Raw genomic sequence first — 27,820 nt, 5'->3', positions numbered from 1 at the left:
CAGACCATAACTCCTGGTGTAGGTGCAGCGTGTCTACACAGGTTGCTTGCGGATCGTCAATTGACCTTCTAACCAACACACGAACATCAGCGGCACCGAGGCAGAACCAACTTTCATCAGAAAACGCAACAAACCTCCAATCAGCTCTCACTTGACATCACTGAAGTCGCTAATGACGGTGGTTTGAACGTCAGTGCAATGCACGCTACTGGGCAACTGATTCGGAGCTGTCCTTGAAGTAACCGATTTGCAACACTTCGTCGTGTCACTGTGGTGGAAACTTCTGCTCAAACTGCTGCTTCCTTCACGGTAGCGTCGCGTGGCCGTCCGGAGCCCGGTCTTCTTGCGACAGTACATTCTCGTGACCAATGTTGTCACCAATCACGTATACATTGCTGCCATATCTTTCTGCTTTATCGCACAAGTAACATCCAGCTTCTCGCCGCACTGTTACGTGACCTCGTTCAAATGTTGATAATGGCGCCTTTGGTGCCTTAAAGGCGTTCTTGACTAACACCAACTCACCATGTGCAATCTCTAAGCTATCTAACGCTCGCGACCGTTACAACTGTATTTAAAGCAAACCTGATTTGCATCGTTATAGCGGCGCGACTGGTGCGAATGTTGAACAGACGTCATTTTTCGGATGTAGAAACATGTCTACCAACTTTCGCTTATGTCACTCAACTTGTCAGTGCAGTTATTTGTAGGGATATTTTTCTGCGAGAGACGAGGGTAACTAAATTGCTCAGTGAGATATTTGAGGTCTAACATTATGTTTCAAAACGACTGTGAATATCTTTTGCAAGCATGTGGAGCGAAGGCATCCAACGATAAATTAATTTAGTCCCGGAGAAAATGCTAGAGTAATTCGCAGTATTTCTCCGCTTTCAGTATTCTTGGAACCTATTAAATATATGTTTTTGGAGGCTGTAACCTGATTGGAACTAGAACTTCGTAACATATTACCCGTATCTAAGGGGAGACGGAAGGCAAGTGGGCTTAAAAAATTCGATTTTTAGATTTTAGCATATTTGAAATGCCTGATCTTTCTTGCGTGAAACAGTTTTTATTTTCTATAAGTACGACAGTTTTTTGTGAGATAAGATGGTTTTTCTGACGCACGGTCTTTGCCGGAATAATCCTGATACTTGGTGCAAGTACAGGAGAAGTGCCAGATATGACCACAAACATTCTTTACCTGCATCAGTAATGAATGAAATTAAACCCATATTTAGAGACCTTTGTAAAGATACCTTGATGAAGAATGTCTTCATGGGAAAACCCAAAATTTAAATGAGAACGAAGTTTTTCGCGGCAGCACTTACGTATAAAATATTCTCGGTATTCTTGCCGCGTCAGTTCTAGATAAAATCTCGAGCTTTCGACGATTACCTCCATCGTCATCGTCAGGAGCTGACTGTCTCTACTGCTGCTATGGTAGCCTCTATATAGCCCGAAGACGGATTCTGATTGGTCGGATTCTGATTGGTCGGCGATTACGTGCTGCTGTCTCAGACGGTGTCACTGTGTGCGCCGGTGGCGCCACCGCTTCCGTTTAAACGTAAACCTTGGAAGGAACGTCTCTGCTGCTTCTCTGCATCAAGCGCTCGTTTCCACGCACAGCTCAGATGGTATCCGCTATCGCGGTTAAAGTTCTTTTGGCTCATTCTGATTTCAACAGCCTCCTTAATAACAGAATCCCAGTACGTGGAGGCATGGGACAGAATTTTAGTTTCATCGAACAATATTTTGTGTTTGTTCGTGAGGCTGTGCTCCGCAATTGCCGATTTCTCAAGCTCTCTATTTTTAATGTTTATAATATACCCTGTGAGTGTGGAAGCAATTATATAGGTCAGACTATTCGTACCGTTTCCGACCGCTGTGCAGAACACCAACGCCACATTAAAAATAGAGAGCTTGAGAAATCGGCAATTGCGGAGCACAGCCTCACGAACAAACACAAAATATTGTTCGATGAAACTAAAATTCTGTCCCATGCCTCCACGTACTGGGATTCTGTTATTAAGGAGGCTGTTGAAATCAGAATGAGCCAAAAGAACTTTAACCGCGATAGCGGATACCATCTGAGCTGTGCGTGGAAACGAGCGCTTGATGCAGAGAAGCAGCAGAGACGTTCCTTCCAAGGTTTACGTTTAAACGGAAGCGGTGGCGCCACCGGCGCACACAGTGACACCGTCTGAGACAGCAGCACGTAATCGCCGACCAATCAGAATCCGACCAATCAGAATCCGTCTTCGGGCTATATAGAGGCTACCATAGCAGCAGTAGAGACAGTCAGCTCCTGACGATGACGATGGAGGTAATCGTCGAAAGCTCGAGATTTTATCTAGAACTGACGCGGCAAGAATACCGAGAATATTTTATACCAAAATTTAAATGTATGTGTGAATTCTGCCATTTGGAACCGGTTACCGAAAACTGTATTTGTTCAGCGTACAGCCCTCAAATTTGGTGTTTATTATGCTATTTTATGCTTCAATTATTGTGTACTTATAAAACTGGATGTTTTAGAATTATTGGGCACAAAATCTAGTGGAAATACTGCAAAATCCTTGGTGCAAATAGATAAAGAGATAATCCACAAAGCAGATATTGCTAATTTAAAATGCACAAAAGAAGCCAGACAGAAAAGAAGAGGGACCAAGAGAAGAAAAGAAGATCAGTATGATTCAGATGATGCTCAGTATTGTGCAGGAAGCTATTAGTGGTCAGAATTCTAATCAATAACTATACTAGAATTACAATATTAAACTTCAAATTTCTTACTTTCAGGTACCATTATTTGATAAACTAATGGGGTTAGAAACATGAAATTTGGCCAATTTGTACTGCAGATGGTAATAAGGTATTACAAGTAAATTGAGAACCACCAAACAATCAGAAACTGTTTTATATTTATTAATGTACAAAAAAGTTATATTTTACTAGTGAAAGAATAATTTTTTAAAATTCAAAACCATAAGAGGTATTATGTTCATTTTACTTGTAAATTGAGGCATATATGTTATATATATGCAGTAAAAATTTCATTTTTTTATCACTTATAGTTCTTTTGAAAAGTGTACCTATTCAAAGGGTAAAATAGCATTGGCAGAATAGGGGCAAAAATTGCCTTTCGTCTCCCCTTAATAGTTCAGATTATCCGTAGTCTGAATCAGTGCAGGCTTTCACTGTAGCCATTACAGTTGTTCTCGTCGTCCTGCAGAACCTGACCGGCGAGCTGACGTCGGAGGCGCTGGAGCAGGTGACGCAGCTGATCGACGCCATCCAGAACGACGTGCAGCTGCTGCTCAACATCGCCAGCGGCGCCACCAACTCCACGCTGGACGAAGTGCGCCAGCTGGCCGACGAGGTGGTCACTCTGCTCAACGAGCTGCAGGCGGTCGCCGGCGAGATCGGGTCCGACGCTCTCGACGCCGTGGTCGCCACTGTCAAAGGGGTGAGAAGCAGTTGATGGTGCAGTTGAGAGATGAGCGGGTAACAGCAGTGCACCCGCGTACGAAGCAGGCGTCGCTGACACAGGCCTTTGTGCTGGCGCTCGATTTGGATGGACCCGGTTCGAATCCCGGTGGTGGAGCAAATTTTAACTGTAGGTGTCTGGCCGGACGTCCTGGATTAAGAATCTGTATCACATCAAGCTAGCGCGTTTGGCACCGTTCATAGCGATCAGTCCGTCATATGGGGACAAACTTACGAGCAGAACACGGCAAGTGCCACAACCAGTAGTCTCAGAAACTTCACTCGCTGGAAGAGGGGTCAATTTAAGCTGACACGCGTCTCTGCTTGTCAGTAGATACTCAACCATTTCCGAGAAAACGACTGTCAAAGTTTTTGAGATACTTAATACGCCGTTCAGCACGTAATCACGTAAGTTGAAGCTTGAATAAAACGTTCTCGGGTCTCAAGTCACGTCAGTTCGAATAAAATCCTCGAGCTTTAGATGACCATCTCCGCCATCGTCGTCAGGAGTTCACTGACGGCCGGGGCTGCTACGGTTTCTCGCTTATATAGGCACGATGACACGGTGTCCATCCCAACATTAAATTTACTGTCGAGATGGGGAAGCACGGCAAGCTGCCATCGTTGGATGTTTTGGTTTAGCGGAAGGCAGGAGACCAGCTTGGTCATTCAGTGTACCGGAAACCAACACACACTAATCGGTACTTGAACGCCAATAGTTTCCACCAGCCTGTACACAAGAAAGCGGTCTTGAACACGTTGGTTCATAGAGCCAAGATTATCTGTGATGACGACCACCGACAGTCTGAATTTCAGAGCTTAAAATGTGTTTTCGGGGAAAATGGATAAGCAAAAGAGACATCGCAAACGCTTTCAAGGGCCGCCGACGAAAGATACCTGGTGAATCAGTAGAAGATGCCAAACGGACTGCATTCCTGTCATACTGTCGAGCAAATAGCAGCAAATTAGGACGTCTGCAACAGAGACATGGGCTAAGACCAGTGTTCCGGCCCGCCCCCAAGATACGAGATATGTTGCGCCCTGTTAAGGACGACATTGCTCTTCGAGTGTCTGGTGTACCCTGTGAATGTGGTAGTATATGTATCGGACAAACAATTTGCACGATTGCGGAGCGTTGTACTGAGCACAAGCACCATATAAAACAGAGGGAGCTTGACAAGTCAGCCATGTTGGAGCACTGCCTAGAAAACGGACATAAAGTATAGTTCGAAAATACAAAACTGTTGTGTCATGCATCTACATATTGGGACTCCGTTATAAAGGAAGCGGCCGAGATTCGTTTAAACAACAATTTCAACAGAGACCAGGGGTACACACTCAGCAGGGCATGGGGGCGAGCGTCGGACATCGAAAGAAAGCAAAAGCGGATGCGCGACGCGGGAGCGGCGGTTTCAGATGTGACGTCTGCCCCTGGCGCCACCTGACGTACCCAGTGCTGCCACCCGGCAATAGCTCCGCTAGCTGCCCGGGTCGACTTACGTGGGCGCGCCACATTGGGTCTATCTGATCGGCTGCTGATGATGTTGTCATGCCTATACAAGCGAGAAACCGTAGCAGTCCCGGCAGTCGGTGAACTCCTGACGACGATGGCGGAGATGGTCATCTAGAGCTCGAGGATTTTATTTGAATTGACGCGGCTTGAAAACCGAGAACGTTTTATTCATATTTACCGTCGCGAAAGACTCCGAGGACACAAGTTGATGCTTTGTCACAGTGGCTAACATTGCGGTTTTTTTGTCCCGTATTCGAAAAACAATAAATAAATGACAAAAAATTGAACTTGTTTTCAGTCACTTGTTAAGAATATTGGTGGTGTTGCGTACTTGTTTCTAAGAAGTGGGTTTTGGTCGGCCGGCAAGTATACCCGTTTACTCGTGCAGTCTTGTATTCAATCGATTCTCACCTGCCCAGCTGGGTTTTTCCTCTTGAGGTAATCAGTAACAGAAACATATCATTCCTGAATTAGTTCTCAAAGTGAACAGGTAGCAGTGGACCATACCAGGTGCAGAAGAAAGAAACCTGAATTCCCGTATAGATGATTCTAGCCGTTAGCGTCGGGACCGAGAGACCGCGTCTGCAGCGCCATCTGCTTCCTGTAACGGCTGACGACTAACGTCAACACACAGTAACCCAAATTCCATGCATCGGTATCTGTTTCAAACCCGTAAACACGTCTAGTTTTATGCGGACAGCATTTGATATCTGTTATCATTTGAGGAAAGCTGCTGCAGAATCGCATCGACTGCTTGTCGAAGCTTTCGGCAAACATGATCTTGGGAAAACAAAGTGTTTCAAGTGTTTCAAACAATTCAAAAGTGGTGATTTTTATGTGAGAAACGACGAGCGCTGGAAAACACCGAAAAAGTTCCAAGACAACGAATTGCAGGCCTTATTGGATGAAGGTGAAACTCAAACTCAACAGGAACTCGCGGAACAATTGAAAATGAAGCAGGAAGCCGTTTCTCTCAGTTGAAAACTACGAGAAAAGGGGACAAAATGGGAAAATGAGTTCCGCATGAACCGAATGAAAGACAGCAGGCAAATCGAAAGACCACTTGTGAAATACTTCTCGCCAGATACAAAAGAATGTCGTTTCTCCATCGAATAGTGACAGGTGATGAAAAATGAATTATCTTGAGAATTGTATAATAAATGTATTGTGAAACCAGTCGTATTTTTAAAATTAATATAACATCCTTCCCCTGAGTTGATCGGAAACATTCGTGTATTAAGCGTCTACGGACATTGGTAGATAAATGAGAGAAATAAAATAAAATAAATTGAAAACAGTGCTCGGGTTTCTGCACCGCAAGACTACCTAATGTGCCAACGCTTCGACTGAGGCGACTGACTACTGAACGGCACATAAAGTACCTCACAAATTTGGACTGTGGTTTTCTAAAAAATGGTAGAGTATCTACGGATTATCCGAGACACATATTCGCTTATTTTGAGTCTTCTTCCACTGAGTGAAGTTTCTGATAATTTTCCTTGTTAGTGGCTCCACATGAGGCTATTCGGTCGGAGCAGGCGCACCAAGTTTCTCCCTCTCCCTTGACGAGTTAACCCGGTTTAGCGCAAAATTTTCGGTGCACTGTCCTCGATCAAAATTAATCGAGGGAGTTGAATTTGAGCATGATTCACAGTCGGTTTTTACGAGATGATCAGGGTTTTATAAGCATATAGTATTAAGATGGCAGCACGTATCGATGTACTGAGACAAATTCAACACATTATATACTGTACTCTAATGTATGATGAACCAACAAAATTTCTCATATTATGAATAAAATTTACCAGGAGTAGAATTAAGTTGTTCCTCCACACGTAACCACACTGGGTGTTTTTCTTAATAAGAGGACTACGCGACATGAGGAGTTTTGTAGTTTTTTTATACTCGTGGTACGTGAAGTATCAAATTCAAATTTGCCTCTCCCAACGCAGTTCGAAGCAACTCTAAAAATATTCTCGAAAAAAGTCGACTTTTAAATGGTTTGGCCATTTTGAATATGCTATAATGAAGTAAATGCTTTTTTTTTTGTAATGTCCTTGCTCGCTGCGTGGGAAGGGGGCGGTGGGATGAGTTCGATTAGAGGTGCATTAAGATTTTTAATCAAAGATGCATGTTCTAGGAGTGTTATGTCTTTTACAAAGGAACAGTAATTGAGAAATTTTGTTTGCAGTAAAAACTGGATTTTTGTATGCAATATATACTAGTTAGAAATAAGAAGACATGCATTTTTCATAAAAAGATAATTAGTAGTATTAAGTAGCATACATTAAATGACTTTCGTATTTCAGTAGCGTAGGTTTTCGAACTGAACGGAAGAAACGTAAAAAAAAAAATAATGAGCGAAACGAGACACTGTACATATCTTCTTCTATACTGCAGCCCCCAGTTCTTTTATTTTCAAGAACTGATGCATTCGCACCGACCAATTCGAGAAGTATATCCACCTCGTACTTCGAAAAATTTGTTCTCATTTTGTTCTCCATTTCACCAAACAGAGACGAATGGGCTACTAGCGAGGTGTAAACACACTTCTGCTTATTGACGATAGTGAGAGCTTGTGACTGTCACGTCACTCACCAGTGACTGTCTTGAAAACTTGTGTACATAGGCAGCCGTGTGCAAATTCGTATCTCTATTAAAATCTTTGCATCTCCACTGCGCCTTCCATTGTAGAGATAACCTATGTCAAATGCACGGTTTGCTGACGACAGTTTGCTGACTGACAATTAACGTCGCTGCACTGCAGAGACATTGAAACGCGATTTACTTTTAACCATGATCACGGGACCGAGGCTGATGCACTCGGCCACAACAGGACATCGCGCTATACAACCTAACTTCGATATTGTTGCACTTCGCCTCCTGCGGCCGTTATTGGAAGCACACAGTGACATTGCAGTAAGAAAGTGCAGTGGTGACTAAGAAAAACGCACCGCCCGTCATTTCTTTCAGTTCAGCTGTGCATAAATACTATCAAGTATTTCAACCTCTCCTCGTGAAATATCGTCAATAATGTCGATAGTGCAGTGCGATGTTACTCATAATCGTGGATATTCCTGAAAATGGTAAACAGAGGAAGACGTTGAGAAAGTGGACATATTCAGGTGAAAAAGAATTGATATTCGAAGTTGTACAATTTTCCCAAGGAGATAAAAAGCGCAATCAGGTAAGTGATACCCTTACAGAAATCAGTCTAGCGGGCGGCAAAAATGATAGGGACTTCAGAAAGAAGAGTAAAATATACTTGAAAAGGCTGTAAGAAAGCAGAAGAAATCGGCGACAAAGCTAAACCCCTTGAAAACGAAGGCGTTCTAGAAATGTAGTCTCTCTAGATGACTTCAATAAAGCACTTATTCTAAGAAAATATTTTGGTGTATTACGAGCAGAAGAAGGAAATCCCAACGTTGAGAAACGTGCTAATATTTTCAAAAACTCAGTCACATTTTTAGGGAAGATGGGAGACATTGGAAAATTGAAAAAGATGGGATTTAGTTTCAAAAAATGTGAAACCAACCAAACAGAATATTTTGCTGCTAAGCGTACAGAATACTTGAGAGAAATCAGAACTGATGTAAGTGGACCGAATGAAGCACTGGTATTCGCGGGGTGCGTAGGCATTATACCATGAAAAAATGTTGGTGTCGCAAAGAAGTTCCGCATGTAATTACTAACTGCGGTGAAGGCCCTATTGTTGTCAGCGCTGGAGGAGCAATGGGTTTCAAACATGGAGCAGACTTAATTTATGATTCGAAATCTAAATCCCAAGATTATAACTACGATATGAATGGCGATAATTATCACGAACGGTTAGAAGAGAAACTGATTCCTAACGTCCTGGCTGGTAGCATTGCTGTTCTTGATAACGCACCGTGTCATACTGTTCAGACAAATAAAGCCCCCACTTCTGCAACTCGCAACAACGACGTAACTGACTGACTCTTTTAGAACAAAGTCAGTTTGACACCAATCTTAACAATAAATGAGCTTTTAGAGAGTGTGCAAAGTTGTTTTTAAAGCACATGCAGTTGTAAAGTGGAAGGGGTAGAATCCTATAGAGCTGATTGGGATATAGTGAAAAAAATTGTGTAGAAAAGAACTTTCTTCCATTAATAACGATAACCAAAGAGTCTCCAAAGAGTCTTTGTGTAAGAATTCCGCACGCGATTGCTTAAAAGCATGCGAACATGTGAAGGACATCATCTTTACGCCAGTCACTGTTGTAAGTTTTTATTACACTATTGCAATTTCGGCCTTAGGACATTATCACGTGATATTACGGCTTTAAGCCATGTCAACGTAATGTAAGGCCGAAATTGCAATAGTGTAATAAAAACTTATAACAGTCACTGGCGTAAAGATGATATCCTTCAAAAAAAAAAAAAAAACTTTAACAAGGGGAGGCCGCCAATTGTGAAATTCAGATTCGATTCACACTGCGCATAATAAAAGCTCATGGCCAGAGGTGTAATGTGGCAAAGCACCAAGATGCACTTTTCAGCCGTTGTCGAGAAAATCGACAGTTAAAAGAAACCGTTGCGGTGAAATACTCTCATATATATATATATATATATATATATATATATATATATATATATATATATATAAACTATTAATGAATTGCTTATGCATGTTGGTGAAGGCGGATCGCTCTCCAATTGTACCGCCTCCATTTTTCCGTTTTTTTAACGGGGTGTACCAAAAGCTTTCCCGTCCGCACTGATTTTCGACGATGTTATAAGTTGCGCTACCTTCTTTCGAAGTTAGCAGGCAAATACGCTGTTATGCGGTGGCTCGTTTCGGCCCATTCAACATCTGTCCTTCAAGTGTAACGAGCGAGTAACGGAGTTTATATTTCATACCTGCCACAGCAAATTTGTGTTCGTGGGGTCTCTATTCTAATTCGAACGTTTGACTTACGCTATACGTATTCGTTTCGGAATATCGTTTCTACGTCTTCCGTTAACTATACGTGGTTAACATTATGAAGACAATTAATAACATTTGTGAAATACAACTTTGTTTGCGGAAAACATAATGATGTTCGAAGTCGCCAGTTTTTCCACGACAACCGACTTTCAACAACTTATTATATGCATAATTGTTGCAACTGATTGCCGAGAATTATATATATATATATATATATATATATATATATATATATATATATTTGAATTAAAAAAACAAATACTACAAAAAAAAAGGTTGCATGTCGCGAGATTCGATCCGGCGACCTTCGGATTACGAACCCAAGCGCTTACCGCTGCGCCGCGACGCTGTAGAAAACCATTAACCGTAGAGAGTATTTCACCGCAACGGTTTCTTTTAACTGTCGATTTTCTCGACAACGGCTGAGAAGTGCATCTTGGTGCTTTGCCACATTACACCTCTGGCCATGAGCTTTTATTATGCGCAGTATGAATCGAATCTGAATTTCACAATTGGCGGCCTCCCCTTGTAAGACTGTGAATCCCAACTACAACAAGTGTATTCATGCGAACATGTAATAGCAATTGTAAATAAATTTTGGCCTTGCAGAGATGGGTTAATGGAATAAACAACAGGGAATATAATAATTAGCGTTGGTCTGGAGAGTGGAGACGAATGTACAGCCCTTCACGAAGACAGTGCTATGGAAACTGACAGAACGGATAAAACTGCAATCTATTACAATGAAAGCGATATATAGCAGATGAAATTGGCCTCTACGCCTGTTGTGATTGACCATCCGCTTCATAACTAATCACCAAGCTCTGCTCCGAGCGAGGTGGCGCATTGGGTAGCACACTGGACTCTCATTCAGGAGGACGATGGTTCAAACCCGCGCCCACCATTCTGATTTAGTGATAATTAATTGAAACCCTCACAGCTGCTGACAGGTGTTGTTCACATACCTCGATGGGGACAGCTGAAAAGGTGTGCCCCGGCCGGCACTCGAACCCGGGATCTCTTGCTTACAAGGCAGACGCTCTAACCATCTGAGCCACCGAGGACACAGATGAATAGCGCGACTGCAGGAACTTGTCCCTTGCACGCTTCCCGTGAGACCCACATTCCCAACAGTCCACAATCTACATACGTAATGTAAGCGTTCGGGCAACCTGGGCGCATTCGCACAGACAAAGGTCAATGGCCGGGCAGCCTTTAACTATATATATATATATATATATATATATATATATATATATATATATATATATATATGAAGATAGTAACTGTTTTCGAAAGAACAGATACCACTGATGGCCGTGCAGGTTCTCTAGAATAAATGATAATCGAGGTACATCAACAACACCTGTCGGCAGCTGAGGGTTTCAATTAATTATCATTTATTCTAGAGAAGCTGCACGGTCATCAATGGTATCTGTTCTTTCGAGAATAGTTACTATCTTCCTAAATATATTGTGATTTAGGTTTTCCGCGATTTCCCTAAATCGCTTCAGGCAAGTGCCGGGATGGTACCTTTGAAAGGGCACGGCCGACTTCCTTCCACATCCTTGCCTAATTCGATGGAACCGATGATCTCGTTGTCTGGTCCCCTCTACACAACCAACCAACCAACCAACCTCCACTCCGAATCCCGATTACCTACCGACACGCGATAAGCCTACCGAAGCACCTTCATTCCTGGGTGCAATATTATCGTGCTCGGCTAATACAAACATCCATATTAATCACCTCCACTCAGAATACACAGTTAAGACGCAATTATCAGACACAGCCTCGAAAGGGGCCATTTATTAGTTTAAAAAAATGTCCTGGTAAGCTGATGAAAGCAGTCGTGTAAGACGACGAACTAAGGCAAGAATTTGCTTCAACGAATATTATTAAATTTTCAGTTTTGCTAATTTACGACGACCTAGAAAGGACCGCGGCAATATTGTAAATTAGCAGGTTTGAAAATGTTGTTAAATATCAAAATTATTATATCGCTAGAAACAATTTCTACTTCAATGTAGAGAAGGCTCCTTCACTCATACCGGAAATACCTCCCTGTTTGAGCGAAAGAGTCAGTAGAACAGGAGCACTGGGACTCAATCTTAGGTTTATTAAATGTTCTGGTCATTATATTGATTTATGTGCAGTTATTAAGGCATTTGAAATTTCAGTCGTAATGCAATAAAAAGGCACTATATTAACTATGAAAACTCTGAGGGGTTTAATAAATTGACGGGTAAGCTGACGAATCGCGAAAAAAGGCGAGTGGCTAGTCGGCAATCATCATTTTACCCTCCATGCATCTAACAAGGGAACCTCCCCATCGCACCCCCCTCAGATTCAGTTATAAGTTGGCACAGTGGATAGGGCTTGAAAAACTGAACACAGATCAATCGAGAAAATAGGAAGAAGTTGTGTGGAACCGTGAAAAAAATTAGTAAAATATACAAACTGAGTAGTCCATGAGCAAGATAAGCAACATCAAGGAGAATGTATGCTAAGGAGCGCCATGGTCCCGTGGTTAGCGTGAGTAGCTGCGGAGCGAGAGGTCGTTGGTTCAAGTCATCCCTCAACTGAAAATTTTACTTTCTTTATTTTCGCAAAGTTATGATCTGTCCGTTCGTTCATTGACGTCTCTGGTCTCTGTTCACTGCAATAAGTTTAGTGACTGTGTTTTGCGACCGCACCGCAAAACTGTGCGATTAGTAGACGAAAGGACGTGCCTCTCCAATTGGAACCGAAAACATTTGATCGCAAGGTCATAGGTCAACCGATTCCTCCACGGGAAAACACGTATGATATATTCTATACGACACTGGTGACGGCATGTGCGTCACATGACAGGACTATGTTGTTGACCCATCTAACTTGTACACTTGGCGAATGGGTAAAAAGATTCTTCTACCTTGCCCGATTTAGGTTTTCTTGTGGATGTGATAATCACTCCCAAAAAAGGGATGAAAACATAAGAGTTTGTCACATAAACTGAAAATAAAAAATTAAACTTTTTCACTAGAGGGAAGACTTGAACCCAGGACCTCTCATTCCGTAGCTGCTCTCGCTAACCACGCGACCACGGCGCTCTTTGACTGCCAGTGTCCTTGATGTTGCTTATCTTGCGCATGGACTACTCAGTTTGTATATTTTACTAATTTTTTTCATAGTTCCACACAACTTCTTCCTGTTTTCTCGATTGATCTGTGTTCAGTTTTTCAAGGCCTATCCACTGTGCTAACTTATAACTAAATCTGAAGGGGGTTCGATGGGGAGGTTCCCTTGTTAGAAGACTTCTGCATTTTTAATTCAAACAACATTGTAGGAGATCATAGATATTATTAAAAAAGTAAAACACATATATAAGTCGATGAGATTTTAGGACTAAATCACGAATACCACATTATGTAATGAGAGATAGTGGTTACACACGCGCTGTCGCTTACGAAGTGACGAGCAATCTTACACGCTCTGGGCTCCACAACACGGTTTTGTCTGTGGCGACCTAAGCGAATGGCAACGTCAAATGTTCGGAATTGACAAACGTGGCTAGCTGACTGAGGTCACTAGATATTGGCAGAGGTACTCAGTAAAGCGTCATTTTCGTAAACATGTTATCTTAACCCTTTCGTCGTTTCACCCGACTGCCCCCCACGGTTGATCCAACACTCACCATTTTTTGGGAGGTAGGGTCGGTTTAAGGCCCAAGCGATACAAGCCACCGCTTGGGTCAACAAGCTGCGAAGGGGGGGGGGGGGGGGGGGTCAGAGAAGCCACGAATATAGAGCCGTCGTTCTCACGAGGCGTGGAATCGCACGTGGGCGAGGAGCTGGCGACGTGACAGCGTGGAATTTCACGTTCCGCTACACTGAAGAGCGTGAAATAAAGAATCTGGCATGTCAGCTTTTAGCTTCGGGGAGCAACGTGACCAATGAAATGGGACATCGTTCTACATTACAAGGCATAACATAGGAGTCGCCATATTGTACGGCGTTAAGCATTGTATTTGGTAGGTTTTTTTTCTCATAAAGTACATGAAAAAGCACTCCGTCTTCAGGCCACAGTGGCCCATCGGGACCATCCGACCGCCGTGTCATTCTCAGCTGACGATGCGGATAGGAGTGGCTTGTGGTCAGCACACCGCCGTCTCGGTCGTTATGCTGCTTTTCTTTGACCGGAGCCGCTACTGTTCGGTCGAGTAGCTCCTCAATTGGCATCACGAGGCACATAAAGTACGTGGTATGAACATAAGGTGTTTCGAAGCACCAGCAAATGGAGAGTCGTTGTAGTTGCGATTCATTATAATAAAATGGCAAGAAACTACCTATCGGTAGGTAAGGGCTTCCTATAGTTTGTGTTTTTAGTGTTGTGAAGTGTGTGCTAGAAAGTACACCGTTTGAATGCTACGGCACGATGATGACCTCTCAAAAGCTCGTCTTCTTTTTTTACAATTTCCATATTAAATATCAAATAAAGCCATTTGTAGACACATTATTTACGCAGTCTGTGCCACATACGGACTGTTGGATGGTATGTCGAAGCTGCAGCGCCGATTATAGCGTTGTTTACTCGCAAGATGTGAAGAGAAATGTAGCAGGTTCGTGTGCAGTTCATTCCTATTTTTTCACTTTCTTTCTTTAAACGATTCGCCGTGTTTTTTATTCATTTAGTAGAAGTGTTCTCTCAAAAGCCTAAGTTCTTTATTATAAATAATGTATTTGCTGCTAGTTTGGTTGCAAAGACCAACGGCTGGAATGTTTTCCCAGTGACAAGAAACCTTAACGTGACTGCCAATCTACGTCTGAAAGTAAACACAAGTTACGCACTGGGTGTTCCTGCTATTATGAAACTCTGTGTAAGAGATACATACCTATTTCTGGATTTACGAGCTGGCTCATGTTTGTTTCTTGAAGGTAAATATATTTGTAAATGATGGTGAGCAGCTTCTAAAGTACCTTCTCTCCCGCTCGAATTAAATTATTAAACGAATCTCGATCATAAAATCTATTTTATCTAATACGTAACTTCAGAGTGTTGGTATTGAACGCAACGTCGAGAATATGAGTATTATGCATGCACAAACTGACAGTCAGTACACTTGAACTGTATTTAATTTAAAACCGAAAATTGGATGGAACTTCAACAGGCATAACGAATATCATCTAGTAGTATGTACACTATGTGATCAAAAGTATCCGGACACCCCCAAAACATACGTTTTTCATAATAGGTGCATTGTGCTGCCACCTAATGCCAGGTACTCCATATAAGCGACCTCAGTAGTCATTAGACATCGTGAAAGAGCAGAATGGGGCGCTCCGCAGAACTCACGGACTTCGAACGTGGTTAGGTGGTTGGGTGTCGCTTGTGTCACACGTCTGTAGGCGAGATTTCCATACTCCTAAACATCCTTAGATCCACTGTTTCCGACGTGATAGTGAAGTGGAAATGTGAAGGGACAGGTACAGTACAAAAGCGTACAGGCCGACCTCGTCTGTTGGCTGACAGAGACCGCCGACAGTTGAAAAAGGTCATAGTATGTTATAAGCAGACATCTATCCAGACCATCGGATAGGAATTCCAAACTGCGTCAGGATTCACTGCAAGTAGTATGACAGTCAAGCGGGAGGTGAGAAAACTTTGATTTCATGGTCGAGCGGCTGCTCGTAAGCCACACATCACCCCGGTAAATGCCAAACGACACGTCGCTTGGTCTAAGGAGTGTTAACAGTGGAAACGAGTTGTGTGGAGTGACGAATCACGGCACACAACGTGGCGATCCGATGGCTTCTCACTGTTGAAGAGCAATTCGGGGATGGCGATTGCATCTCTCAACACGATCGAGCACCTGTTCATCACGAACGGCCTGTGGCGGAGTAGTTACACGACAATAACATCCCTGTAGTGGACTGGTCTGCACAGAGTCCTGACCTGAAACATATAGAACACATTTGGGATGTTTTGGAACGCTGACTTCTTGCCAGGCCTCACCGACCGACATCGATACCTCTCCTCAGTGCAGCACTCCCTGAAGAATGGGCTATCATTCTCCAAGAAACCTTCCAGTGCCTGATTGAACGTATGCCTGCGAGACTGGAAGCTGTCATCAAGGCTAAGGGTAGACCAACACCATATTGAATTCTAGCGTTGCCGATGGAGAGCGCTACGAACTTGTAAGCCATTTTCAGCCAGGTGTGCAGACACTTTTGATCACACAGTGTATCTCAGATCGTTGGACAGCATTGTGCAGTGTTCCTCTGCCAGAAATTCGCTGTTCAAGCCATCGATGAATCCAGAACATTCAGCGTGATTTTCTCCGTTCGTGTTCGACAATTGCTAACCAAATAAGTCGCTTCCTTGCGAAAATTTTCTCAGACTAGCCCTTTCTGGGTGACCGCTGCCTTTCTTTGTTCCGGACTTACTTTGCTGTAGATCTAAATCTTGTTGGAAAATCAGTAGCTGAGACTCCACAATAACTTGTGTGTCGTCACAGCAGACACATTTTTCTTTTCCCTGAAATGCCCAACACGCATTTTTTTTATTGCACTCGGCGCTGTTTCCGGTGTATAGATGCTTGAGAAGCGTAGACTGCTGATTTGTTGTTTCGGAGTGTGGACTGAGAGCCACGGCTGCTCTGTTTCAGACGGTGGAGGGAGTGCTGGACCTGGTGAAGGGCCTGCTGCCCTCTGGCGACGACGGAAGCGGTGACGCCACCACTGTCGCTTCCGACAACGCGGCGTGAGGTCCAGCAGCTGCAAACGTGTCCGTAGAAACGGCCGCACTCCATTGATTTTCAGTCGCTCACTGTATTCATCGATTAAAAGTTTTCAGCAATCAGCTTTTCTTCTCTATTTTTCTGCATTCCCCTTCCTTCAGTCCCTCCTTTGTCCGAGCCGGAAGCTATCTCTTTACTTCACGAAGAATCGATCACAGCTACATCTTCAATCGAGACATTTTCGTACACTGTAATCTCTTGAGCGCTGACTCGCTACACAAGTCTGTGAGGCTTCGTTTTTTTTCTTTTAACAATCTGCGCTCTCCGACTTTATTCAGCCTCTAGGACGTTTTCTAAACCTGTTTGCAGCCGGCAGGAGTGGCCGAGCGGATCTAGGCGCTACAGTCTGAAACCGCGCGGCCGCTACGGTCGCAGGTTCGATTCCTGCCTCTGGCATGGATGTGTGTGATGTCCTTAGGTTAGTTAGGTCTAAGTAGTTCTAAGTTCTAGGGGACTGATGACCTCAGAAGTTATGTCCCATAGTGCTCAGAGCCATTTGAGCCATTTGAAACCTGTTTACCAAATACTGAGCAGATTCATCACCTGTGCGACACAGAAACACAACAGAAAGTAACAGTTGCAACACCAAAACACTGAAGTTGAGAGAGAAGTATGTGAACTGTGTCTCTGAAACACAATGAGACAAGGACGACAGCAAAACATTTTAAATGTCGTGCTATCGAAGGACGTAAAAATAAGAGACTATGAAAATGTGTTAGAAGTACAGTTACCACAAAGAGCAGATGAAGAAAGAAGGCTGTATGAACCGCTTACCGATTAGTATCCAGTTCAGAAACAGTAAAGTTTGATAGCGACAGGAGTTGAAAAGAAAAACTGAACAGACTAAGATTAGGATATGATAAATACATTGACGAGGATGCTCCCTGTAGTAGTTAAGTAGTTATGACAAGATTAGGGCGAGATGGAACGCTTGAAAGAAATAATAGAACTATTCGAATGACTTCGGCTTTAAAACAAAATCTCCCACAGAGAGCAGACTTTTTTTTTTTTAAAAAAAAAAAAACTTTGACCGTCGAGAAGTCACTTCTGCACAGGCAAATGTATAGCAATGAGTTTTGTAAAACTGGAAGTTTCACTGTGACATTTCCATTCTAAGCACATCACGCTGATCCTTAAAAGAGGTACAATTTTTTCCAAACGGCAGTGTACTATGTGCAGTCTGCCTATCTACAGGGTGTTTCAGCATCTGATGACCCCCCACAAAGAGCATCACTACTGTGCCATTCAAAAACATTGGAAAAATGAGACCTCTCCATGTCGCCCCACAGTCGCCGACTATGATTCATCGCTGAACACAGTACTATTCACGAACAGTCTATGCTTCCTGGTCACATAACCACTTCATATGCAGCCGCTTGTGTTGCGGTGTTAACGGCAGCCTACACGTGGGACTGTAATTCTCTAGTCCAACTGGTGCTAGCATCCATACAATGGTGGGGGATGACACGGAAGCCGGCCGGAGTGGCCGAGCGGTTCTGGGTGCTACAGTCTGGAACCGCGCGACCGCTACGGTCGCAGGTTCGAATCCTGCCTCGGGCATGGACGTGTGTGATGTCCTTAGGTTAGTTAGGTTTAAGTAGTTCTAAGTTCTAGGGGACTGATGACCTCAGACGTTAAGTCCCATGGTGCTCAGAGCCATTTTTTTGATGACACAGAAGGTAGCAGGGAGTCCATCACCTGTTCTGGGATGATGCGCAGATGTGAAAAATTGGATTAGGTTGATGAGGTTAAAGAGACGAAAAAACGAGGTAATCAGTCCCCCCATTCTATATCTGCCAAGCTAGGAAGACTCCTTAGAGAGAAGGGAGCAAAAGACAAGTCCTGACAAACGCTATTGTAAGCGAGAATCAATAAAATCAAGAGACACAAGCAAGTAGAAGTGAATGAGTGGTAAGAGGGTGGAGGTTGGTGAGTTGCTCCGCTCAGAAAGAAGCTGGAGGCCCCTGGTACATGATATTAGACAAGAGACATACTCTCAGCATCCGACAAGTGTTTTCTCACCTTCCATTACCACAAGAAAGCTAACAGCTCAGACGAGTTGATAAAATGTCGGGAAAGAGATGACGACGAGACAGCAAACGAACAGCAGATGTAAAAGAATAAGAAGAAGTAAAGAGGTGGGACGGGCACGATCCAGGCTGGACCCCCGAGCAACAGCAGCTATGCATCACCTGGCTCGGAACAGGCGACGGGGCACCCCTGCAGTCCTTCAAGCTGCCGACGACGCCAATGTGTCGTACCACACAGAAAGGAGTAGAAACACCTTCACAGGTAAAACGTAAAATTAGATCAGCCACTTTGGTGATCAGCCAGTTAGGCGTCATCTGCTAGCACTACAGGTAGCATTTTAACCAGTTTAAGTATTCGCCACAAAGTGTCCAAATTGGGGTAGTCCAATAAAAAGTGGGCCACTGCGAAATGGGCACCACAGTGGATAATGATGATGATGTTTGGTTTGTGGGGCGCTCAACTGCGCAGTCATCATCGCCCACACAAAGTCCTAATTTTTAAACAGTCCAGTTTTTTTTACAGTCCAATCTAACCACTTGTCATAAATGATGAGGATGATGATGATGGAATGATGAGGACAACACAAACACCCAGTCCGCAGGCAGAGAAAACCTCCAACACAGCCAGGAATCAAACCCAGGATCCCATGATCCAGAAACAATGGATAAGATCCTCATGTTGTAGGATGTTGCCATTGATTAGACAAGCACAGTCATTGCAAAGCCAAGATAGAATGGTAGATTCCTTGTGAGAAACATGAAGGAAAGACTGCCACATGGTCATGGACCACTTTATTGGTCTCAGCTTGTTCAGAGCAACCAAGACACACCAATCCATCTCCCAAGCCTCAAACAACTGATGGCATAGAATTTACTGAAGGTCTGGCTCCAGCATTCCTATCTCCATAGTCGGTATCCTGGTAGCCAACTTGGCCAACCAGTCAGCATATTTGTTTCCTGGAATCCCAATGTCACCTGGGGTTCAAAGTCAACGGAACATCCAGCTTCATGGAGGTCAGAAAGGACGTCCTGGGTAGCTGTAACCGATGGGTATCGAGCACTGCCGATTAAGAACATTTTCTGTTGCAAGGACGAACGTGACTGGGAGCTTGAGTCACAACTACCAAACCAGTAGTGAATGCACTGCATCCATTTGCAGGGAACATAGTTCTGTGCATCTTGCATATTAGCAGACAAAACTGGTTCATCCATTGACCTTGGAGCTGGCAGTGAACATCTAACTCAGAAATGCATCAACGACAGCCATGAACAGTCATCGAAAAACCATGGCATCAATGGAGGATTTCGGCCCAAAGGATAGGTCGAGACAGACCTGATAATGGGCTACATACCAAGAAGGCATACACTATTGGTGCCTGACAAGAGGCAACACTGGGGAAAGTTGGAGTTCAGAGCAGAGAATGCGAGCTGCAATCGTGACTCCAATCCTAGGCTGCTGTTGTGAGAGGTGGCTCTCCCTGCTAGGAGAAAGGACACAGTAGTATGGATGTTCAGGGGAGCAGCACATGTTTATTGCACAGCTGAGCAGCAGTTGTTGGTGCTCATCCGAAAAGTATCTGTCACAAGTAAGACCAGCAGCGCTGTTATTGGTCCAACATCAACAATACGGAAGGTGATACTTAGTCATATGTCAGACTCCGATAATCAAGATGAGACAGGTTCAGAACATCGTAGAGTAGCAAAAATGTAGAGAGGCGTGCACACCAGCTGATGTTACTGAGGCACATTCACTTAAGATAGCGAAGATGGAGAAGCCACGCCAATTGGACATTGAGATCATACCAAGAAAGTGATAAGTCTCCACCACACTGAGTAGTTGATCGTCGAGGTAGAGTTCTAGTTGAGAATGAAAGTATGATGGCGACAGAAGAGCATGATGCAAGTCTCATTGTCTGAAAACCAGTAGCCATGGGAGAACTCACGATGGCATCTCTTGAATGGCAATCTGCAGTTGGCGTTCAGCAACACCCACTGTAAGAGAGCCAATATTAAATGCCCACATCATCAGGATACAGGGGGATCGACACTGTAGACCCCACAGCTGCAGCTAGACCATTGATAGCCACTAGGAATATAGGCACACTCAATACAGAGCCCTGTTAGACCCCATCATCTTGTGTATGTGAGTACTGTGGCAAGGGCCAACTTGAAACTGGAGAAGTTCCAGATAAAAATTGGGAGCAGATCCCAGAGATCCCTCTCATGTAGGGTAACGAGGATACGACCATGGCTTGTGGTGTCACAAGTCTTTTGCATGTCAAAGAAGACAGCGATAATGGGCAAAAGCTGACTGAGTAGCAGACTTCAGGTAGGCAAAATTGTCAGGCAGTAGAACAGCCTTGGAGAGAGCCAAAAACCCCCAAGAATCAAGGTACTAGCACAGCCGTAGCTTCTCCACATGTTCGACTAACTTACAGAGAACATTAATGAGACTAACTTGATGATAGCTGTCCATCTCAAGGGAGGGTTTACAGGTTCTTTCATGACTGAGATGGGAATGTGACGTTGGAAATCTACCAAAACCTGTTTGAGCATTTTCTTGTGGGTATGTTCTGTCCCAGGAGAGCCGTGTTAGGCCAAAGAGTTAGGTTACTGGGGAATTTCCACTCACTGAACAGAGCATTATATACCTCCTTGTGATGTGTGGTGAAAGGCATGTGAATTCGCTCTACCTAATGCGAAAGAGGAATATGTGGTTCAATGGTAGTAATAGACTGTTCACAGCATTCTTGTTTCTGTCCTTTTATTGGGTATTGGACCTGGGGGTGAAGTATTTTAAAGGTCATGAGGCGCACCATCGTTGGATGTTGCTTATGGCGTCGGAGAGCCTGTCTGAAATTTCTAGTGGCCATGGCGATTTCGGAAGTCTGATAGTAATACAATGGACACAGTTCTGTTTTGGACAGCCGCATCGATACATCCACATGGTTGGGTGCTTACGGCGACAGTAGAGACAAAGCTGTCCCAATCAGCATTGTTGAGGGCCAAGGCGAATGATGCTGGGGAAGGGAGAGGACGATGGGAAAATGATCACTGTCACGGATGAAGGGGAGAAGAAGACGGCTGAAAATGGAAAGATTAACGGCAACTGTTATCCATATGCCACTCTGAAATGTGTGGGGGTACCATTATTGAAGAGACAAAGATCGAGCTCTGAGAGCAAAGTTTTGATAGCGGCCAGTGGTCGTAGTTCTCCACAGTTGTCACCCAAAATAAGGAAGGTTGGCGCGATGTGGGTGTACCGACGGGTGGGGGGGGGGGGGGCAAGGGGGGGTAGTAGATGCAGACAACATGTTCTGAGACACTTCACATCGGGAGGGTGGCGGTAAAATCCAGGACGTCCTCACACAAACACTCACAACCTCCAAAGTGGCATGTGTTTACTGTAGACAGAGTCGAGAAGGTACGTGCAAACTCTGACCAACGCTCAGTCATAGTCAGCTCGATTCTTAAAATAGCCCTGATAGCATAGGGAAGGATTTTCAATGCTGCCAATCAAGTTTTCTGGAGTGCAATTCAGAAAGCGGGAGAAATGTCTAAGTTTATGTTTATTAAAAAAGTTTATTGTAGCTCAGCCTGGCGATGGAGGTTTATAGCTGAAACGGCAACTAGCCACAAGTACGGTTCAACATGGTTTACTTGGATCATACCTTGACCTGTTTCTGATTTTTTACAAATCCGTCTTCAGATAGTTGTTACACTTTTCTTTTTTGTTTTCTTGGTGGGGCCTCGTTTTGTAACGGTTACTGGTTTGCTGCACTGGACAGACAGAAAGGTTTTTGTTCACAAATGTGGTACAGTTTTCGATAGATTTATCTCTTATGACCTTTACCAAAACATTTATGAAAAAGTTTTAAAAGTTATTAAAACGTGAAATGTGGCGAAACCTTACGTGCTGTACGCTTCTGTGTGATGAAACCGCCCTGTGTTTTCGTCGTGAATTTTCGAGTTAACACGTTTTTGGACGATCGCAATGTGAGTGCTGCTCAATTCCGTATAAGATTTTCTTGTCAGAAAGGAAGGATGCAAAGATAGAGAAGCTTCACTTCTTTTGCCACGCAATGTAGTCTCAAAACGTGAAGTATGTATCATCATGAAACTAATTTTTTAATCACCTGTAAATTGACTTCTTCATTGTCCGTAAGGCATTTGATACATGAAAAATGTAGCTACATTAGTGTCGAAAACTTAACAATACTCATGAAATGAGGCATATTACCTGGACAGGAACTCAATAGGTATCACAACACATGTTTCATACAAACGTAACAAAAACGTGTAATTAGAAATGTTCTGAAGTCAAGGAAACATTTTTAAAAAAATGGCACATTATCGAAAAATCTTCTTCACAACAATAAAACAGGTACTCTTTATTACATCGTATATTACATTGAAACACGATTTTATGTATACAAAACGTTTTCATCACACTTCAGTTAAATAACGCAATGTATTATAAATAATAATAATAAAGATGGTAGCAGAAGTGAAAGGATAACATTAAACAGTAGATGTATATATTCAACGCCAGCACTACTAGTAATAGTAGCAGTACTACTAGTAGTAGCAGTATTACTGATACTAATAATAATAATAATAATAATAATAATAACAATGATTATTATGAAGTGTGTGCGGGTAGAAAAGTGATACATTAACTCATGATGAGTGAGTTATAACAGAGAGAAATTCTGTTTAAGTGTTTGAGATGAGAACTTTTTAATATGGGAGAGATTTTCTGGGTTAATCAGTTGTAATGGGAGAAAGAATGTATAGAAACAAATGAGCACGTAGTGTCGTTGCTTAAGAGGCAGGTCATTAATTTTGTTTTAATGTTAGAGATACGATACAGCTCATGATATTGTGTAAAGTATAATCAAAATGACGAATGTCATAGGTATGTATCGTATGTACGGGTTCATCGTGGTAAACTTTCCTGAGATAGAACTTGCAGGATATAATCGCCGTAATTGACAATAGAAATTACAAGCGTTTTGTACAACTAGCTTTCTCAGGTACAGAGGGAAGAGGTTTTGATAGTAATGTAAGCCCCGTTTATGACTAAAGATTGAATGTATTATGATAATTCCACTTTAATAGTCCTAGAATGAGTAACGTGGACTGCTTAGCTTCTGGAAGGCTTCTGAGTTTTAACTCTGTATTCTGTGATAATACAAAACGTCAGTATTGACATTCTCGAGAGCAGTATTCCAGCTAACTTTTTTATTTAACTGTAGGGCTATTCGTAAGCAGCTCCGCGGTTTCAGAGAACAAATGCGTGTAAACTGCACGTCGCACATAAAACAGACACATACCGATGGACAGAGCATCTTTCAAAGTTTTTAACTCACGTGGCAGGTGCTCAGTAAGGGAAATATCAATACGATAGTCAGACTCTTGCCATACACGTCCAAACACGTGGCCGATATATGCAACTGAATAAATATCTTTCTTTGCGACTCTTCCAAATTAAACGGGAGTGGAGGAAGAAACACACGATCATTGACATAATCCCCTAAGAAGGAACCGAATGATGTCAAAGTGACCATGGGGGACCATTGGAGAAGAGGAGATTCATGAGAGAAAGCAGTTACAGTGCAACACTGGGGCAGCTCTGCATTGAGGTAAACACGAACATGTGAAAGAAAATCTGGTGAAGCATTATTCTGTAGGAAAACGAAGTCTCCACTGTATTGCTGTAATTGTCATCTTTCTAGACACAAATAAAAACCAACTTCTGTGAAAAACCGTATTCCTCCAGTAGAGACTGTAAGTCATTGCAAAAGTCAGAACAAAGTTCTTAGTCCTTAGAGGCAGCACATGTAAAAGTGCAGCCGGTATGGTTTTACCATCCATACTTTTGCGTAGAATGCACCAGGCAACTGAATGCGTTGCCTGCAGTTCTCTGCTCGCACCTACCATCGGTTTCCCCTGTATGTTGGAGAATTTACCTGGCATTTTGGACTAAATCGTTCTTTGAACTGTCATGATTGACGAACAGTTCGTGAATTAAATAACATAAAACGTATGCATTGCTCCATTATACCCAATGTTCTAAGGTGCGTGCCCCACTAGTGGTGTGGTCTACAGCTATACCATGACGTGTATTATGAACAGAAACTTGGTGAGGTTCAATTGGAAATTTGGAAATTTGTGGTAAAGTCTTATGGGACCAAACTGCTGAGGTCAGGGGTGCCTGGAGAGGTGCACCATCCATTGAAATGTGCCATTTCTCCATCTGTCTCGTAATTTTTGTATAGCCCTCTTCTCAAACCCGAGAAGGATTTATCAGTAACTCAGTATGTATGAAGATCATCAGCAGTGGGGCAGTGGGGCAGAATTGAGCTCGTGTCATTAACATGCAATGGGAAGAGTGTCATGCTAATATACAACTCTGGATAACGCATGATGTTGCCTCTCTTCATCGAGAATTCTTGTCCTAGACCTGGGATGTACAAATTTTATAGTACCGTAGGGTTTAAACCTCTCACTGTGACTACATGAGGGCCACAAGCACAAAAAAAAAATCATGTACCTAACACATTATAGCCAATGTATTTTGGAAACTCTTCCGTTGATCTGTGCTCCGACACTAATTCCCTGCAAAGCTGTTCAATAAACTTCACAGGTGAAACTACATAAAACAAAAATGACCATCAACTTCAACAAAACCATTCCTAATTATATTAAAATTGATGTAAAAAAAACATGTCATTTTCAGCACAGCATGCCAAACTCACAGCTGATAGATCTCTACTGAAAAATGAAATTTTTTCCCTGAGTTAAAAAAAAGAAAGAACTGAATGTCAAATTATACAAATTGCACTTAGGACTAGTCAACAAAATTACTTTCTCCTCAATACTGAATGACGTAATAGGAAAAATAAATCGCCACACAGAATCGACAATGAGAAAAAATGGAAGAAACAGGACTAACTAAATAAACTAATGAACAAAAATACATCTGAAACTAAGACACACACACACACACACACACACCCACACACACACACACACACACACACAAACACACGCACAAAACGCGTGATTAACTTTACTGAGATAACAGATAACACTCACAAAACAAGTACAGCATAAACTTGAGAAAGGCCCCAAATACAAGTTGACCATCCACACAGCACATAGGACCACACAAAATCTTACTACTGAAAGCACCATAGGACAACATCAAAAAGTTAACAGACCTGGGTTGACCAGGTCTGACAAAAGGACTAGTGATGGAAGAAATGAAACAAATAATCAGAACAAACAATCCATAAAAACAAATAAAAAACGTATGACAAGAAAACCATTAACAGTACACGCAGAAACCAACGTAAGGTACTCGTCACCAAGCCAGACAAAGGGAACTCTTTGGTTTTAATAACAGAAAAAGAACACATTGAGAAAACAGAAAAATTCTTCAAAGAAAATGAAATAACCAACACTAAGGTACCAAACCAACTTGAAGGGTCTTTGAAAGCATCATACACACTCCCACACAAAACGAGAGAAAAAGAATGACTGAAAGGAATCCTAAAGCTCCACTCTCTACATGCCTTCTAAAGAGCCACAAAGCTGATACTCCAGTCAGACCAGTGGCTGATTTCAGAAAAGCCCTGTCTTATTTACTAAGGACGCACATACTCACATTCCTGTAGAATAAGTGCAAATAACAAACAACAGAAGTCTCAAAAAGACAGAAGAAATAATTGGGAAAATAAAGAATATCAACATCCTGTGAAAAGCAACAGTGTTATTTTTTGTTATTACATCCATGTACTCACATATACCCAAGGGAGAAACTATAAGCGTTATAGAACAACTTTCACAACTTCTTTCCAGACATACAAGTAAATGGGATCTCACCCAGCTGAAGGTTAATCACAGAACACACTGTCACTTCAGGCAATATTTTCTTGGATCATATGGAGAACACAATGTTTAACAACAATGTGAAACAGTAGGGTGCAAAGTAATACATTGGTACTGATATACGGACGGCAATCTGTCTCATAGATGAAACACAAAGTAGGAGAGAAGAGCTACACATTAACATCAACATAGTACATCTAAAAATACACTTCACAATGATAATTGAAGAAAATAAGAAACTACATTTCCTAAACCTTACAATTGCAAGAAACATCAATCAACAAGAATTTTCCACCTACAGAAAACCTACAGCCACAAGCAGTGCTATCCATAGCACCTACAACCACCCAGCGCTTGTAAGTATACTAGTTTCACACGCATGCTCCACAGGATAAATAGAACCGATTTTAAACCTGAAAACTACACACATGAGATGAAGATAACCAGAGAAGTTGTTGAAAATGAGTACAAATCAGACACCATAAAAAAATCAACAAGGTAAGTATAAAAATAAAATATAATGATCGTGGCCACTCACTCAAGTGCACAACCAAAGGATCTGAAAACACAGAAGCATAATACACAGAACATACCAGAAAAAAGAAACAAATAATAAAATAGCGTATAAAATTGGAAATGCAAGGGTTCTGAATAACATTCAGAACAAACAGCACTACGAAGGATAAGATCGGAAAGGAAACCTTGAGACAAATTCAGCAAAGCGGGAATATACCAATTCACAGGCATCATTGGTCAATACCAGTACGTAGGACAAACTAGAAGAAACTTCGAAACAAGGCACATAGAGCACATGCAAGCTCCGAAGTGTAACAGCACATATTTCGCTTTCTCAGAACTCTTAACACATAAAAACCACCAACCCACAAATATCACACACACTCAGTTACAGTCTACATGGTATATGGCTAAAAAACGCAACAAACATAGAAAACATATAGTGACTCGAGAATAAAAAGGTGGTATTACAAAAACTATACACAAAACAGTATCTGGAAGCAAACAATACACATGTAATAACATTTTTTAATGTTTTGTAACGGTGCAAACTGTATATGATTTAGAACAAAGAAAAAAAACTACTGATGATGGTGATATTGTCGCAGAGCTTGAGCAAGAATGTAAATAAAAGTCTTTTGCATCAAGGCGTACCCG

At 42.5% G+C, this 27,820-nt stretch overlaps 1 protein-coding gene and 1 non-coding gene across 2 annotated transcripts in view; one reads left to right on the top strand and one right to left on the bottom strand.

Annotated features, from left to right (window-relative positions):
* LOC126419491 (uncharacterized) overlaps positions 1–16,784 on the top strand; it is a 33,564-nt gene extending 16,780 nt beyond the window's left edge. The window contains exons 4-5 of the mRNA XM_050086680.1: positions 3,230–3,463; positions 16,590–16,784. Coding sequence (XP_049942637.1) covers positions 3,230–3,463; positions 16,590–16,688 — 333 coding nt within the window. The 3' untranslated portion in view covers positions 16,689–16,784. The remainder of the gene's footprint in view (positions 1–3,229; positions 3,464–16,589) is intronic.
* Positions 10,934–11,007, bottom strand: Trnat-ugu (transfer RNA threonine (anticodon UGU)). The gene has a single exon. It is a non-coding gene; the product is annotated as a tRNA-Thr (tRNA).
* Positions 16,785–27,820: the final 11,036 nt, after the last annotated feature.

The sequence above is a fragment of the Schistocerca serialis genome, chromosome 9 (assembly GCF_023864345.2).
Source record: "Schistocerca serialis cubense isolate TAMUIC-IGC-003099 chromosome 9, iqSchSeri2.2, whole genome shotgun sequence".
NCBI classification, from domain to species: domain Eukaryota; kingdom Metazoa; phylum Arthropoda; class Insecta; order Orthoptera; family Acrididae; genus Schistocerca; species Schistocerca serialis.
Note: the sequence above shows the minus strand (reverse complement) of the source record. Positions and strands in the feature narration are given on the sequence as shown.